At 43.9% G+C, this 17,319-nt stretch overlaps 2 protein-coding genes across 3 annotated transcripts in view; both read left to right on the top strand.

Annotated features, from left to right (window-relative positions):
- Nucleotides 1-17,319, top strand: part of Stard4 (StAR related lipid transfer domain containing 4) — a 1,044,307-nt gene that overhangs the window by 504,346 nt on the left and 522,642 nt on the right. The gene's annotated exons all lie outside the window — the stretch shown is intronic.
- The window catches only part of Epb41l4a (erythrocyte membrane protein band 4.1 like 4A), a 188,272-nt gene that overhangs the window by 152,105 nt on the left and 18,848 nt on the right, over nucleotides 1-17,319 (top strand). For both annotated transcript variants that reach the window (XM_051202348.1, XM_051202347.1), the window contains exons 14-18: nucleotides 5,854-5,944; nucleotides 9,256-9,339; nucleotides 9,825-9,938; nucleotides 10,901-10,948; nucleotides 11,497-11,574. In XM_051202348.1, the coding sequence (XP_051058305.1) occupies nucleotides 5,854-5,944; nucleotides 9,256-9,339; nucleotides 9,825-9,938; nucleotides 10,901-10,948; nucleotides 11,497-11,574 (415 nt within the window). The remainder of the gene's footprint in view (nucleotides 1-5,853; nucleotides 5,945-9,255; nucleotides 9,340-9,824; nucleotides 9,939-10,900; nucleotides 10,949-11,496; nucleotides 11,575-17,319) is intronic.

Genomic DNA, 17,319 nt, shown 5'->3' with positions numbered 1-17,319 from the left:
TGTGTGTGTGTGTGTGTGTGTGTGTGTACGTGTGCACGCATGCACGCACATGTTTATATGTAGATACCTGTAGAAGCCAGACAGCGGCATTAGACACCCTGGAGCTGAAGTTACAGGCAGTTGTGAGCCACTGATATGTGATGATACCCTGAAAAAGAAACAAGTACTCTTAACTGGTGATCAATGTAAAATTTATTCTTTTTTTTTTTATGGTCTCACAATGTATCCTTGGCTAGCCGGAGCTTGCTGTGTAGACCAGGCTATCCTCAGACTAAACGAGAGCAAGAGAGCTACCTGCCTGTGCTGCTTCAATTCTGGGATTACAGGAGTATAATGCCATAACTGGCCCCAAAGTAAAATTCCTAATTAGATATAATACATGTAACCATTAGGAAAACAAGGCCCAATTTATCTCATTAAGGATGGCTTTCTAGGGATTGGAGAGATGCCTCAGCTATAAGGAGTGCTTACTGGTCGTGCAGAGGACACAGGTTCGGGTCCCAGCACCCACATCAGGTGACTCCAAACTTCTTTAACTACAATTTCAGGGGATCCAATGCCTTCTGGACACCAACATACATGTAGTGCACATGTACTCGTGCAGGCACACACATACGCAAATAATTAATAAATATTTAAAAAGAACTACTTCCCAGTATAGTTTACTTTCTGTATTTAATGTTTTGCCAACATTGGTATGACTATGGCATGTTAATATTGCTACTAAATATAATAAAAAATCAGAAGTTAATTTTTGTGTGCTTCTCTGTGTGTGATACACACGTGTGGTGTATGTGTGTGTATGTGTATATTATATGTGTCTCTATAGAAGGGTGTGGAGACCAGAGGTGGGTGTAAGTGATCTATTTGTCCTTCTCTACTGTATTTCTCGGAGAGTCGGACTCTTTCTGAACCTAGAGCTCACCATTTCAGCGATCCTGGCAGCCAGGCAGCCCCAGAGATCTATCTCCCCCCTCCCTCGCTCTCTCCTCCCCCTCCCCCTCCCCCCTGGGTGGTCGCAGGTCATGTAAGCTGCAAACACACTAGCTTTTCACATGAGCTGGAGGTCATGCTTGCACAGCAACTGTTCTCACCTACTGAGCCATTTCCCCAGGCACTGAAGCTAATTTTATCATCTAGCGGATTGTTTTAATTCATGTCTGTATTTTATCTCAGATAAAAATGATAGAGTGATGAAAAATGAACCAGTGAAAAAGTCTGTCACCAAAGAACAGCCCAACACTGATGGCTTCATTGCCCTGTACTATTGAAAGAAGAACAAGCTAACACAGGTTCTCTTTGTTATTCAATAATAGAAGATGAAGGAATTTATCCAAACACACACTGTCCTGATAGCCAACCCATAAAACTTTCAAGGAAAAAGTACAATTTCTCATCTTGTATGCACACACTGAGATGTAGATTTGAACGGTTCTTAGCATGAAAGAACTAAATACCCTCAGGTTGCAACCTCACAGAGAGGGGCTGGGACATAGACATATATTGTAAAACAAAGTGTCAAACTTCCTTTCAACTAAATAAAGATTTTTTAAAGTAACCCTTGGGACCGGAGAGATGGCTCAGTGGTTAGCAACAATGGGTGCTCTTCCCTAAGGACGGGGTTCAATTCCCAGCACACACATGTCAGCTCACAAGTATCTGGAACTCTAATTCCAGGGTCTGTGACACCATTTTCTGCCCTACGTGGGCACTGAACACACATGGAACATGTATATTCATGCAGGCAAAATACCCGTACATACAATAAAGTAAAATTTAAAAGTGATCCTTGTGTATGTGCTTTGTATACTATAAAGCCCAGTGCCCTCCATGGAAGCAAATACAGTAACTCCTCCACCCTACACCAAGAGAACATTAGCTGTGGGTTTGAGAGAAAGTGGCTAGGGAAGGTTTACTCTCTGTTACTCGAAGTTTGGGGGAATTACCAGTGCCTTGAGAAACTTGACTACAATTTGTGTCCTCTAACCATGGGAATAATTGGTATCCGGAAACTTGAGATACTTTCCGATTCCATCCAGCCATTAAAAGATAAGGGCTGTCATTGGGCCCTGAAGGTTGAGGGAAGGATGTTCCTTCCTCGATGGCAGGCTCTCCAATACCATGTTATTTACAAGTCTTCAGATAGTAAAACTTGCAAGCCTCGGGTGAGCAGGGCTCTCTTGTGTGTGTTTTGTTTTTGAACCTGGCTCTCTGAGCTGTAGAGAAGAATGTCTCTGGCTGCCTCTCCCTCAGGAAGCATGCATCTCTGTAGCTGTGGTGGAGGGCTGGGAAAGAGCTACCTTTGTGCCCCTCTACTGCACATTTCCAAGTTGATTGTGCCAGTAAAAATGGGAGTGTTGGGCAGTGTTTGGTTAGGGACAGGAAACTGCAAGCAGAGGAACTGTGGAAGGTTCTTTTGTGCATTGACATATTTTCCTAGTAGCTTCCCCAGCCACTCCCATCGTTTTAATCTACCCTCTAGCATGTTAGTAGATGCCTTGTTTGATCTTGCAGTTGACATGTAGCAAATCGATGTTGAAAAGTCTGTATGCCTACAGTGAGGAGATAGATGCACTTAAATTACTGTCTTGGGACCTTTGAAGACAGAAACTCTTTAAGAGTTATAGTAGGGGTGCCTTTGTGTGGATGAGCTGACATCAGCAATTTGAACTTTAAATAATTGAGCATTGGATGCAGAGACATTTCTAGTTCCTATGGCATGTGCTTTAAAACTCGCCTTTGTTTTACAGTTTAGTAAGTCTGTGTTCTGCCAAATGAGTATCTTTGTGGTGATAGAGAATTTTCTTCCTGACTGTTTTTGTGTTTGACTGTAATCTGTGCAATTAGAAAAGGGATCTTTTGTTTCACTGATTTATTCTACTTTGCTATTTTATCCCATGATACGGAGGGAAAGCTGATGCAGCTAAGGCAAGGTGACTTTGTACAGTTAGTGTGGGGAGAAAACGGAAACCGTTCTGTTGGCTAGCTCACGTCTCTTCTTGAATACAGTGTTTCTTTGGATAGGTTGTGCTGGGCTAGGTGGTTGATTTATAAAACCCTCAGATTTCTTGTTTTGGGAATGGCCATAACATTTCTTGATTTTTTTGTCTTGAGTGTTAGATGTAATGGTTTTTCTAATTAAAGGTTACGGAAAGGATAAAATATGATTACGTAAATTAAAATTGAACATAAAGATTTACAAATTTGGAGGGGTGTGTGCTGGCGAGCTGTCTCAACCATTAAAGAACTCTGCAGAGGACACAGTTTTAGTTCTGAGTGAGCGCTCTCATGGTAACTTACAACCATCTGAGACTCCAGTTCCAGGGAGCATGACTCCCTCTCGCCTTCCGCAGGCACCAGCATGCACATAGTGCACATGTATGCATTCAGGCAAAACAGTCATACATGGAATATAAAATAAATATTTTTAAGTCTAAAATTGATATTTGAAGGTATTTAGAAGAGATTAATACGGCAAAGCACCCTTTACTCAGACTTCTCTGTGTCCTTTTGCTTTTCCTATATGTAAATTTTTCTCAATTACCAAACATGGCTTTTGTTTTTTTTTTTTTTTTTTTTTTTTTTTTCCTTTTAATGTCGTGTGCTCCCCTCTTCCAACTGTAAATGACTAGTAGTGGCTCTATTTGAATAACATCAGAGTTGACTGTAGATTGACAAGTGTCAAGTTATGAACTGTGTACACTTCTTTAGTAGTAAAATAGATGTGTTTTTGTCATTGAAAATGCACGTGTGCTCATCGTCAAGACATCACAAGATGGCTAAAGAATTGTCCCCAAATCAAGTAGCTAAATAGATCCTGGGCAAGTTGATTCTGCTTCTGGCAGCTGCTCATTCTGAACTGAAGGAGAAAGTCCCTTCCAAGCATCTATTGCCAGTAAGACCAGCTGAGTAAGAAGGGTGGACGCCTGCTAAACAAAGCTGTGTACCCAGCCTAGCCCAGGCTTGCCCAGCTCTGATCTCACAGGCTTACTACTCTTTTGTCTAACAACTGGTTGTTTTGGGGGAAAGTCAAGTTACTTAATCATTTTCATCTCATTCCTTCTAACCATTTCTCCTCAGAGTTAATAACTAAGCAGACCCTTCTCCCCTCCCTAGCGATCTTTGATTTCTGTTGACTCACACTGAGATGGCAGAAAACAACAGAGTGTTGTGGTGGGGGAGATGTAGACCTTTGTGGCTGAGCTGATACAGTTCAAAGCTGGTTGACTATGGAGCTATAAGGTTAAAAGCTCGGGGTTTTAAGATGTTTATTTTATTTATTTCAATGCATAAGCATTTTGTCTGCATGTATGTATATGTACCATGTGCCCATGGTCTTAGCAGGGTGTTAGATCCCCTGGAATTGGGTTACAGATGGTTGTGAGCCACTGTGTGGGTGCTGGGAACCAAACCCAGGTCCTGGCAGAGTGGTGATGCTCTTAACCACTGAGCTGTCTCTCCAGCCCTAAAGGCTCCTATTTGTGTCTTTAAAACAAAGTGATGTCAGTATCTACTTTACAAGGCTATTTTGAAGATTACACGAGTAAATACACCCTTAGATTGTGTCTACTCAGAACAATGTCTGACACACAGTAGGCACACAAGACATATCAGTGCCTGTTAGTTTTCCCAGCTATCTCCATGACTTCAGTGCTTAGCACTTAGTGATGAGTAGGTGCTGGATCCCTGCCTGTGGAGATGACCCTCAAGGAATAGCTCTGCAGAAGACACCCCTGCCTGCCACGTGTTGGCTGGTTGCCCCTCCCATCTGAACTACCTTCTCTGAGTGAGGTGCTTGCTGGAGAAAATCATGGAGCCACACTATCATTCCTGTCTGCCAGTCTCTGTCCTGAGATCAGGACCCAGACTCTTCAACAGGAAACCCTGCAAAGTTCCTGCTGTGGGCTCCCTCTGCTGGCCCATCTAGCATGCATGCTGATCAACAGTGGAATAAACTGAAATATTCAGCTTTAGGCTTTGAGGCATGTTTTGTGAAAGGTACATTTGGAAATGTGTGTGTGAGAGAGAGGATGTACGGATAACATGTATATTATTCTTTTTGCTATTTTCATTTTAAGTTGGGATGTTGTCATGGTTTCAGTTTGCGGGAGTTCACTGTGATTTCCAGTGGGACAGTTACGAGGTGTTGAAAACTTCACGGTTCTGTTCTCAACTGATAAGGGTTTGTATTTGAACATGGTAGCAAGTATCCCAGAATCTTATTTTCAGAGTCTAAGTTTCTTTTTTTTTTTTTTTGATCCATGGTATGGGGACTTACTAATATTCTTCAAAGGTCATAGTTGAGACCCCTGATGTGGTCCTGTGCTGAGGGTTTAATGTATGTCAGATAGTAATATTTCAGATTTATTGAGTGGTTGATCATTTATTTGGAGTCATAATTCATAAATAAAATGTGCCACAAATTACCCAAAATTGCACTTTATTTCTTTATTTTTGTGTAAGTGTGTGTCTGTGTGTGAGTGTGGGTGCATTTGTAGAGACTGAAGGCCAACCTTGGGTGTTGTTCCTTGAGAGCAGTGCACATGGTCTCTCGCAGGGACTTGGGGCTTACCTATTAGAATAGGCTGGCTGGCTGTTGAGCCTCCAGGACAGGACCTTTCTGTCTCCATCTCCCCAGCATTGGGATCACAAGTACCTGCCATTATGCTTGCCTTTTTGATGTGGGTTCTGGGAACCCAACTCTGGTCTCAGTTCCCGTAGGACAGGTGCACTTTACTGACTGAGTCGTTGCCTGGCCCTAAAATTTCACCTACAAATAATTCTCCTATGTCTTTGTGTTTTCCTTCTCATGCTCTCCTTTTATCTTCATCTTTCCTTTCGCTTTGTTACTAGGATCGAACAACATAAATAGGATAACTGCAAACACGGAAAATGGAGAGAATGAAGGAACAACTAAAATTATCGCACCTTCACCGGTGAAAAGGTTAGTGTGTGCAGTTATGTGCTGTTGTAAAAGCTCTTCACTTTGTTGGCAGGGTTACGAGTCTTTTCACTCTGGTAATTGAGTAGTAATTTTAACCTGGGGGCTCCAGTGGATAGTGTCTGAGCCAAAGGATATGTTATTAGGGCTCCAGTGGATAGTGTCTGAGCCAAAGGATATATTATTGTGGCAGCAAAATACAGACACCAGGACCAGCCCCTCAATGAAGTGCCCTTGCTGTCACAGGGTGGTGAAGTCACACCCTATGTGTGGTCTACAGCCCTCAGCAGCACACTGAAAATCCTATGTGGCTTTTAAAGTCATGATACTAACTCAAAGGAACTGGTAAAGTAAAGGGGGTGATATTTTGTTTAATGTACTGTAATCCTTGCAATGGTGTGCTGAGCCGTGGCCCCAGGGAAGAGGTTTATAGCTTCAGAGGTCTCAGAACCTTGGAATCCAAAGATTGCATATGTATAAAGATCTGTCATGGTTCTTGGCATCAGCTTTCCTGACGGCTCTCCCACTGCATGGGTTGGTTCCTGAAAGATCAGCTTTGTTCTCTGTTATGGGAGTTTTGGAGTCACTTTTTCCTATCGCTAATTATGTCCATGGAGTGGGGTTATCAACACACAATGAGCAGCTTTCACAAAGCTCACTTTCCCTGTAGAGGCGGCCCACTTGCATCATGGAGAAGTCCCAGAAGTCAGAGATATGTGACCTGCAAAGACACCTTAGATCATCCTCAGTCCAGCTTTTAGTAAATAATGGTGCCTTCATTCAGCTGGACTGTGGTGACTTTGAGGAGTATAGCATATTCCAGAGCTGTGTGTTTCCCCTACTCATTTCCTTCCTTCCTTCCTTCCTTCCTTCCTTCCTTCCTTCCTTCCTTCCTTCCTTCCGCTTGTCTGTCTGCCTTCCCTCCCTCCCTCCCTCCCTCTCTCTCTCTTTTTCTTTCTTTCTATCTTTCTTTCTTCCTTTCTTCCTTCCTTGATTTCTTCCTTCCTTCCTTCCTTCCTTCCTTCCTTCCTTGATTTCTTCCTTCCTTCCTTCTTTTTTTGGTTTTTCAAAACAGGGTTTCTCTATGTAGCCTTGCCTGTCATGGAACTCACTCTGTAGACCAGACTGGCCTCAAACTTGAAGAAATCCACCAGTCTCTGCCTCCTAGAGTGCTAGGATTAAAGGCATGCACTACTAGTGCCCAGCGTGTTTTCTTTTCTTTAGTTCTGGGGCATTCCCCTCACAGATCAACCTTTTGGAATGATGTGTTCTTTGCCTTTTTATGAAGACTATCTCCATTAGCTGTATTTCCCTATCCCACAGTCCTGGGTGGAGGCAGCTTCATCTGCATATATAGGGCACATTGTAGCTCATTGCTGCCAGCAGTCCTGAAACCAGATGGGTAGTCTGCTCCCACACAGGACAGGCTGCAAGGAGCATGGGAAGGGACACAGTCACCATGCCACCGGGGTTTTGTTATTCTTTAGCCTTCACCCACTTGCAATTCTTTTTTCATCTTTCTGTTCTTCCCCATTTCCCTTCCTTTCTGCTCCCCTTTTCTCTTTGACTCAGCAACACATACACTTCATACTACTGTAGTGAATCTCCGCTGCTCCCTTTCTCTTTGACTCAGCAACACATGAACTTCATACTACTGTAGTGAATCTCCGCTGCTCCCCTTTCTCTTTGACTCAGCAACACATGCACTTCATACTACTGTAGTGAATCTCCGCTGCTCCCTTTTCTCTTTGACTCAGCAACACATGCACTTCATACTACTGTAGTGAATCTCCGCTGCTCCCTTTTCTCTTTGACTCAGCAACACATGCACTTCATACTACTGTAGTGAATCTCCGCTGTATTTTTTTTTTTTTTTAATTTTTTCTCATTTCAAAGGGGAAGCATTTACTTTGGGAATTTTGTCTTTGAAATTGTGATTTTAAAATATTATTAAATAATGTATTGGGCCTATGTAAAAACATACCTACTACCTACTAAGCCTTTGCTGTGAATGCACTTGTTGGATGCTGCAGGTGTGTATTATTCCTGTGTGGATATAGTGTCCCAAGGCCAAAGGTTGTTTGTTTTGTATTTGCAGCATCGTTATCACTTTCCCCTTTCTGCTCTTGGTTGCTGTTGCTGAGAATTCTGCTACAGCCTATTTTGTAACAACTATCCAGATCCCTCAAACAGCTAGGATTAAAAGTGGATTAACAGCTAAGTAGCTCTTTTCCTCTACAAGCTACAACTCCAGAGGACGTGAACAGCAGCCTTACTGCTGATCTCTTCCTCTGTTTGCCTCGGTGTCCCTAAAACAGTTTGCTGGGCTTGACTAACAGCTCAGTTATATTTACATTCCTAGGACAGAAAGACGATATTAGGTCGGGAAATGACATTCGGAAGTCATTCTGATCTGAAAGGATGGAGCCAAGATATCTGGAAGCCTTGCAGAGGTCAGATAGGGTAGCCTGATCCTGCCCAGTGTTGGCTTTCAGTGCCTCAGAGCTAACGCTGGAGCCAGGGCATCTGGCCACTGCTGAAGATTGCCAGCCTCATGTCAATGGATGCCCCAGTGCCTTAGTCACTCTCCTATTGACGTGACAAAACACCACGGCCAAGGTAACTTGGCTCACAAATAAAGCACTAATTTGGGGCTCATGATTCCAGAGGATTAGAGTCCACGACAGTCATCATGGCGGAAAGCTTGGCAGCAGCAGGCAGACATGGTACCGGAGCAGCAGCTGAGAGCTCACATCTGAGGGTCAGCAGGGAGCAGAGAGCACTGACCGGGCTGACTTTTGTAATCTCAAAGCACCAGTGACACACCTCCTCCAGTCAGGCCACACCCCATCCTTCCCAAACAGTTCTACCAACTGGGGAACACACATTTAAACACATGAGTCTGTGGGGCCAATTTCATTCAAACTACATTAGAAGTGTATTTCAAAAAAAAGCATAAAGGTGTTCCACACATCCTTAGTTTTGGCTTACCCGGCTCCCACCATCCCCTCTTCCTCACTAGAATGGACTCTTTAGAAGTTTTTAACAATTGATTGGCTTGGCTTCTCTTACAACTAGACTCAGGGAGGAGACACAAAAATGTCTACTGGAGAAAGCAGCCATCTTGGGTTCTTTTTGGAATGAGTGACACCTATAAGCAAGAAAGTGTGTGTGTGTGTGTGTGTGTGTGTGTGTGTGTGTGTGTGTGTGTGTGTGTGCATCTTAACATTTGTTAAATAATTTTGAATAAATCAGAGTGGATTAACATACTTTAAATTTTTGGTCAACTTATTTTTCTTTCTCTACTATTAAAGTTTTAAGAAAGCAAAGAATGAAAACAGCCCTGATACCCAAAGAAGCAAATCTCATGCCCCGTGGGAAGAAAACGGGCCCCAGAGGTAAGAAGCTCACAGTGTTTGTGGAGAGAAGCAACGTGGGGCATATCTGTCACAGCTTACCCTGTCAAGGACACGAACTCCCTTGTGGCTTCAGGAAGTACTGAAGTGGCCATCAGTAGCATGTTTCCTAATGTGAAACCTTTTCAGATGGCAAAAAGGAAAGCCAGTGTGTGATGGTTCGTAACGGTGGTTCTCAACCCATGGGTCTCAATCCCCTTGGAGTTCACATAGCAAATGTTTAACATTACGATTCATAACTAACAAAATTATAGTTATGAAGTAGCAACAAAGTAATTTTATGGTTGGGGGGTCACCACAACACAAGGAACTGTATTAAAGGGTCACAGCATTAGGAAGGTTGAGAACCACTGATCCAAAGTAAGGGTATAGTTCTGAAAAAATTCCAAATGACATTAATGCTAACACTGCACACTTGTTCTTGTAAACCCCCCGAGCTGGTATGTGAACTTTCTCTTCCACTCCAGTGGACTCTATAATTCTCCCAACGACCGCACCAAGTCACCCAAGTTTCCCTGTACCCGCCAGCGCAACCTCTCCTGTGGCAGTGACAATGACTCTTCGCAGCCAATGAGGCGAAGGTGAGCTAACATAGTTTCCATTCCAGTGTCATCGGAGGCTTTGGGTCCCAGGCATGCTTTGGTAACATCCTCAAAAAGCCACTACTGTTTGTCTTCTCATGATAACTGGAAACCTGTTCTTTTCAAAGTAAAGCAAGTTAGGAGTTCTGAAGTATTTATCTGAAACAATTTTAGAGAATATTTTTTATATATATAAAATACTGCTAGTCACGTGCTTTCTGCATTAAAATGGCTAATTTAAAAACATAGTATGCTGACTACATAATGTGAACTTCATGGCATCAGTAATACGTTAGATGCTTCTACATTGGGCACTAGAATTACTTTCAGCATCAGCAGGGTTGTCCTCCAAAGTGACACTGCTGTGTAAGCATCAGTGAGCCTCTTTCAGAGCAGAAACTGTGAACCTGCTGTTTTGTAAGTCAGAATGCACATTGACTTTGCTTGTGTGGATGCTCAGTCATTCCCAAATTAGCATAAGAGCAGTGCTTAAAGATAAACAGGAAGTAGGGGGTGGTGTGATGAGAAAGCAATGTGTCTGGAGATGGTTAGAGATAGTAAAGGTCAAAGTTTAATGAAAATGTAGGTTGTGGTGGTAGATGAGGTTATTCTAGAAGAAATAAGGAATTTAAGGCCAGGATGTTGGAATCCAAGTGAGAGCTGCAATCAGCTAAAATTGGCTTAGAGGATTACATACCTAGAAACCACAGGCTAACCCTATTGTAGGATGAATGTAGCTTATCCAACATGGGCATTACACATAAACCACAGCCTTGCTCTGGATGACTGGGTTCTTGAGGCCAGCTAGTGGCGTGCTGTGTTCCTGGGACCTGTCAGGGCTGGACATATACACATGATATAAACCAATACAAAAGGCATCTGGATTAACTGGTGTGAAACTCTGTGCTGCCTTAGCTGTTGATAAGACCGCTTTCTCTAAGCTCTTCTTTTGTTGTCCTCAGGAAAGCTCATAACAGTGGCGAGGACTCAGACCTAAAGCAGAGGAGAAGGTAGGAAAGCAACAGGAGGGGTCGCAGAGGAGAAAGGATGGGGTGTTCACAGTCGAGGCAGGAGTGCAGGTTTTCCCTCTACCAGGGCCGCCATGACTGTACCACCCATCTGTGGGTTTTAGCTTGTTTTAATTGGATCTCCATCTTCTCTTTCTGACCCTTGACATTTCTTTTTTTTCCTGTTCCTTTTGTGCTTCTTAAGAGCTGTCTCAGGCTATACCCTGCCGTATTGTAAACCACTCCACACTTGGCTTAAAGCAGCAACATCTGTGTGTGTGTGTATGTGTGTGTGTGTGTATGTGTTCATGTGTGTCTGAGTAGATTGAGCAGATGATAGCTGATGCTGTGATGCACAGAGGGTCTCTCTCGTGTGGCATCTTGGCACAATGGTTGGAGCCACAGGCTTCTTTAGCGGGTGGCTGGAAGGAGGGATAATATGGCTCTCTGTATTTGGATCAGTGTTTTTTCTCCAAAGTTACTTCTAGAGTACCTGATGACCCTTTCTATAACTTGTCATCAATTGTCCTCCTTTTTGCTTTTGTCCCCAGGTCACGCTCACGCTGTAACACAAGCAGTGGTAGTGAATCGGAAAATTCTAACAGAGAGCACCGGAAAAAGAGACACAGGTAACACTTAAACATTGTCCTACCTAGAGCTCTGCCCTGGCCTGAGTTCTCCTTCTTCCCTGATGACCCAAAGGCCACTGTTAGGGAAACCTCTGTTCTATGAGTTTCTTATCTCTGTGGTAAGATCATTAAATAATTTGATAGTTAAATATATCCATTTTTAAGGTAATTCTATATTTAGTGTATAATGTGTGTTGAATTTATCTAAGATGGGGAGGAGTTTGCTGTTTGTGTGGAGATTTCTCCTTGAAGTACTTCTACATATAATGTTTCCATATTTTACTTAGTCTCAAGGTGAGGCTCATCATCTTAGAGATTCTATTACTCTTGGCCTTTCTATATATATGTACACGTGTTTCCAGTGACATGAGGTACAACAGGCCAGTGTGTTTGGGACACCTTGCTAGGAGTCAGTTTTTAAGAGCTTGTTAATAAGATCAGTTGACATGTAATCAGCATTAATGTTGGCTTCTTGCATTAATCATATCTCCCTGGTTCCAAACCATTTATTTAAAAACAAAAGGTATGAGGGATTTGATTGTCAGTCATACACGTTTTAAAGCCAGTGGTTCTTAACTGGGAAGGCTTTGCCCTTTCAGAGGAGCTTTGGTTGTGTTTGGAGACATTTATTTTTGTCACATCTGGGTGGGAGAGATTGCTGCTCTCCAGAGTTGATTCCATGCATTCTCCATGCAAGTAGGACACCACAGTGAAGACATCCATGATGCGGAGGGAGAGAGACCTGGGTCACCTCCTGTGTAGCTCACATCTGCTTGCTTTTGGAGCCATCCTTTTTTCTTGTGTGAGATGAAGAAGTTGGACCACTCTCCAAGGTCATTCTTCAGTGCTTGGGAGCCTTGCTTCACGCAGAGTGGATGCTCTTCCCTCCCTCTGACTACAAAGCCTGTAGAATAATAGCCCCAACAGCATTGTGACATTGGGCCACTTGCTCTTGAGAGATTTCTGCCTACCCACCCTCAGAGGCTGGGATTACACTAGATGGCTGCAAGATCTCTCTGTGTTATGACACTCCTGGAAGAAACAATTTCAGTCTCTTTATCTGTGAAAATCCAATTATGAGAGGTGGCTCTCCCTTAGGTGTGTTCCTCCTGCTGTAAAACCAAGCAGTTCTGTACCAAACAAAACAAATGGTTTTGGTTTTCCTGTTTAACAGTCTGTGCTTACTCATCAAGGCAGGATCTGTTTATTATTTAGTATCGTCTGAATTGTGCTCCTAAATGGCCTGTTCTCAACTGCACAGAAGATAACCTGTGCTTTTAGGGGCCAAATGTGCTAAGGGTACCATGTTCTATTAGAAATGGAACAGGGTTGGTTGCCACTGGATCCTTAAACTGCCCATTGCTGGTCTTGCTATGCTGGCTTATGGTTTATGTCCCTGCCATGAGGACTGTTACCTCTCTCCCACAAAGAGTTTTTTTGTTTTGTTTTGGTTTTTGTTTTTGTAATTTGGCTTTCTTGGTGTTAGCATGGCAGTGGTTCTGAATGTTCAGATGCTAGTGTACTTTGTAATGCTAGCATTCAGAAATCGCATCTGAAACATATGCTCAATGTTTTATATAAAGGATCCAAAAGGCTTTTGCAATTGATTTTCACCTCTGGCAATATTGCCCTAGGATCACGCAAGTTCCTGTGTCCTATGAATCTGAGGCATAGCAGGAAACCGGCAGAGGAAGACGCATGCCTGGCTCTGATCTCCATCCATGCGGGTTCCGCCTCAGCAGGCAATGGTGCACGAGGAAGGCAAGCACAAAGGTTACCACCTCTGGGTGCCACTTGCCCACCGTGCTATGCTAATTCCAGCCCCTCCATCTAGCATTAGCCTTTGATCTTTTTACCAGGATGCCTCCTTTTGTATCAGATCTGAACATTAAACTGCTGCTCTGCTCCTGTACAGAAGTTTTCTGTGTGCAGCAAATCCCTGTTCTCGACATCTGACTTTGCCCATGTCCAGGAGAATCCTTGTTGAGATGCTGAACCTTCAGCCTCTTGCAGCTTCCCTGGCAGTGGGGGCCAGCAAGCTCTAGACAGCATCCTTCCTGCTTTTATGAAAGCTTTGGCGTGACCATGACATTAGCTACACAGAATCTGGTGCATGCTGATGTTCTGTTTCTTGCGGTTCCATGTTTCCTTGTCTTTGCTGTAAGGGCCTACACCCTGACACACCCCATTTTCTTGTCTTGCTTTGGGAAGTTCTAACCTTGAAGCAACTTTTGGGCAAACTTATTTTTAAATTTTCAGTACCGTAAGTTATATGTAATGATTGGTTTGATTGTGCTGTTTTCATACATGTATGTGATATGTCGATCACAGTTCCTCCCATTGCCTTCTCTTGTCCTCTCCCGGCCCTCACTAATCAGTTTCCTCTTCTCATCTAGCCTCCTGTCTGTTGTCATGTCTTTTTTTTTTTTTTTTTTTTTTTTTTTTTTTTTATGATGTCCCAGTCAATGAATTTCATTAAGGTTGTTTACAGGTGCACACACCCTTTACCAATTTCTATACCAGTGAAGAAAGTGACAGCCCCTTCCCTATTCAATGTTAACTGCATATACATCCGTAGGGAGGTGCAGGGCCCTACGAGCCTCTTTCCTTTCTGTGACAAGCTGTTGACAAGCCTAGCCTTGTGAAGGTAATTGCACATGCTGAGAATCCAAGAGTGCAACAACCATGCCCTGCCTAGAAGCCAGTGCTACATACAGCTCTCCCCAGTTTGCTCTGCCTCTATCTTCAGTGTTCCTTAAGCCTTGGAGGAGTGTTTTGTTTATGGCTGAGCATGCACTAGTATTTATTCTTAGTCCTTTAACCAGTATGAGTCTCCGGAGTTACCAATGACCACTGCTGTTTAAGCTTCCTTTTCCTTCCTTCCTTCCTTCCTTCCTTCCTTCCTTCCTTCCTTCCTTCCTTCCATTCCTTATTTATTTACTTGCTTACTTTCTTATTCTGAGACAAGATCTCAGGTATTCCAGCCTGGTTACGTGTAGCCAGGGGCGACTTTGTCCCTCATCTCTCTTCCTCCAGGGCTGAGATTGTAGGTGTGCATTGCCATGCCTGGTTTAGGAAGTGCTAATCGCACACTGGGTCAGCCCAGCTCACCCCCAGCCCGCTCAAGCTTTAGGCAGAGCTTCCTTTGCTGTTCCCATTGGTGCGACAATTGATCTGGTTTCGTTCCTCACATTGGGAGCCTGTCAAAATGCTGGCACTTAGAAGCCAACAATCTGTGTGAAAATAGTAGATTGTATTTGTTTTAATGGGCTAGAATTTCAGATCTTGTCCCTGCCTGAGCTCAGAAAGATCAGTCAGAAATCGAGAAGGGGAAGAAAGTGAGGGTGTATGAGGGACAGGAGAGGATGGTGGGAGAATATGATTGAAAGACATCATACGTGTGTATGAAACGTTATTATGAAACCATTATATGCTAATAAAACCTAAAATAACAAGGCCAGTCAGTTTACCACTGTAGGTTTGAGCACAGGGAACATGTACCCTGAACGTGTACCAGGCCTTTGCTAAAGAAAGGACCTGGGAAGTGGACAGATCAGAATGAAGCCTTTCATATAGCAGCTGTGCCTGTAAACGCCCTTTCTTCACATGCACAGGAGTCTGCACAATATCCGGCTCTTACGGGCCTCCCATGGGAGTGTCTGTGGATTACTCACTTGCTCCTTGCCTTTGATGCTTTGCTTGGTGCTTATAGCCAAGGGGGGATTTGGAGAGGGAAGTGACACAGGTACAGGGGCCAGTAGTTCTTGCATAAGGAAAAAGAGGAAGTGACCCTGCTGGGCAGGGCTAGAGCAGATCTGCAGCAGGGCTCCCACTGAACCTTTCCCTTCTCACTCCTGGGAGTTTGCACCACACTCAGGAGTCACATAGGTGGAACGTGTGTGCTCTTGTGAAAATCAGGGAACCGCGTGTTACATAAATGATCCTGCTTTGCGAAGTTTCTGTGGCCCTGGCCCAGTCACTTCACCATTCGAATCTTCGATTCGGGGCTCAGGTGAAAAGAGTACCTGCTCTGTCTTCCCCATAGGAAGTTTGTGAAGATTCAGGAGATAATGCCATGTGGGATGTAGACAGTGTCCTGCACAGGCAGGTGCAGTTAAGCCAATGAGAACACTCAGCTGCCCTGTGTTCTCCAGAGGCCCTGGAGGAAGTGGAAAGTCCAGCTGGCTCCCTCCAGCAAAATGAAGTCAGGGTTTGAAACATGAGTTCATTCTGGCACGAAGCTATGGAGTTTGTTCCTGCCTTTAATGCCAGTTAGCCTACCTGATGTCTATTAGTATCTGAAGAATAGCTTCAGGTAGACTTAAATGTGTCCCAGAAGGGCTTTTGGGTTCTTTCCTAACTAAGGAAGAAGCATGTTTCTGTGGCAGAAATTCAGCCCCCAAACTAACAGAGAGACGAGACAGCTGAGTAGGAAGGATGCAGAAGATGATGACTTGGGGAGGATTTTGTCATGAGAGTGGTTTTGGTTTTTTCTCTTTAAAGGCGTGGCTGGGGAGAGTGCCCAGTAAGAATGCTTGCTGAGGCAGAGTGTAGTGGTGCAGGCAGATCTCTGTGAGTCAGCAGCCAACTTGGTCTACATTGTGAGTTACAGACAGCCAGAACTGTAGAATAGAAAGACACTATCTCAAACAACTAATAACCAAACAAAAAGAGTGCTTGCTGTATAAACACGAGGGCCTGAGTTCAGATTTCAGCACCTGTATAGAAGTCCCCAGTGTGGCTGCAGTGTGCCTATAGCCCTAATGCTGTGGGTGGAGGGAGGTGGAGATAGGGGCTCTCTGGGACTTGCTGGCCACCAGACTAGCTCCAGGTTCAGTGAGGGACCATGTCTCACAAGGATAAAGTGGATCCTGTTAGAGCAGAATAATGTTGAATTTTTTTTCTGTATTTCATAAGCATGTGCCCAGGCTCATACATGGGTATAAACACCGTGCACACACACACCATACACTACACACCCCCCACACACCCCCCCCACACTCACATGCACACATACACACACACTTTCTCACACATACACACTCACACACATACACCCACACTCACATGCACACATACATACACACACACACACACACACACACACACACACACACAGTAGAAGGCTGCTCTTACACTAACCCTAGGGAAAAATGCATGTGGGGTGTTAGCAAATTTAAAACCATATGGGCTTCCTTCCATGAACCTGAAAATAGTCATTTTCCTTGCAAAATTCCCCATTGTGCTGCTGTTGGTTTAAAAGCAACAACAAGATACAAGTTGTGGTTATGAAGGGGACAGCTCATAGACAGCTGGTGCACATAGATTGTGGTCACCATGCCACAGACACAAGGACTTCTGGTTTCTATTTTACTAGGGCATACCAAGATGCAGACCTGTGATGGGGGTCACATGGGGTTGCAGAGTGTAATCCGGGTTGACAGGGAGACTGTGGGCATCGCAAAGCTTCCACACTGGAGACACGCTGCCAGGTGACTGAGGGTGAGGCATTTTGAAACCCTGAAGACAGGAGGGATCCAGAGTGAGAGCTGCATCAAAGGTCATCCATTGTGGTAGCAGGGGCGGGAGGAATATGTCGAAGAAGATAAGACAACTTTAGGAGCAAATAAGAGGAATTTATTGATGACAAGAGAAGACTGGAAAAAGTAAATGCAGTTTTTGTTTCCTGGTCTTAAGAGAATACATAAATAGATGCCTGGAACCAATAGATTTCCTTAGGGAAGA

Source organism: Phodopus roborovskii, unplaced genomic scaffold (assembly GCF_943737965.1).
Source record: "Phodopus roborovskii unplaced genomic scaffold, PHOROB, whole genome shotgun sequence".
NCBI lineage: Eukaryota > Metazoa > Chordata > Mammalia > Rodentia > Cricetidae > Phodopus > Phodopus roborovskii.
Note: the sequence above shows the minus strand (reverse complement) of the source record. Positions and strands in the feature narration are given on the sequence as shown.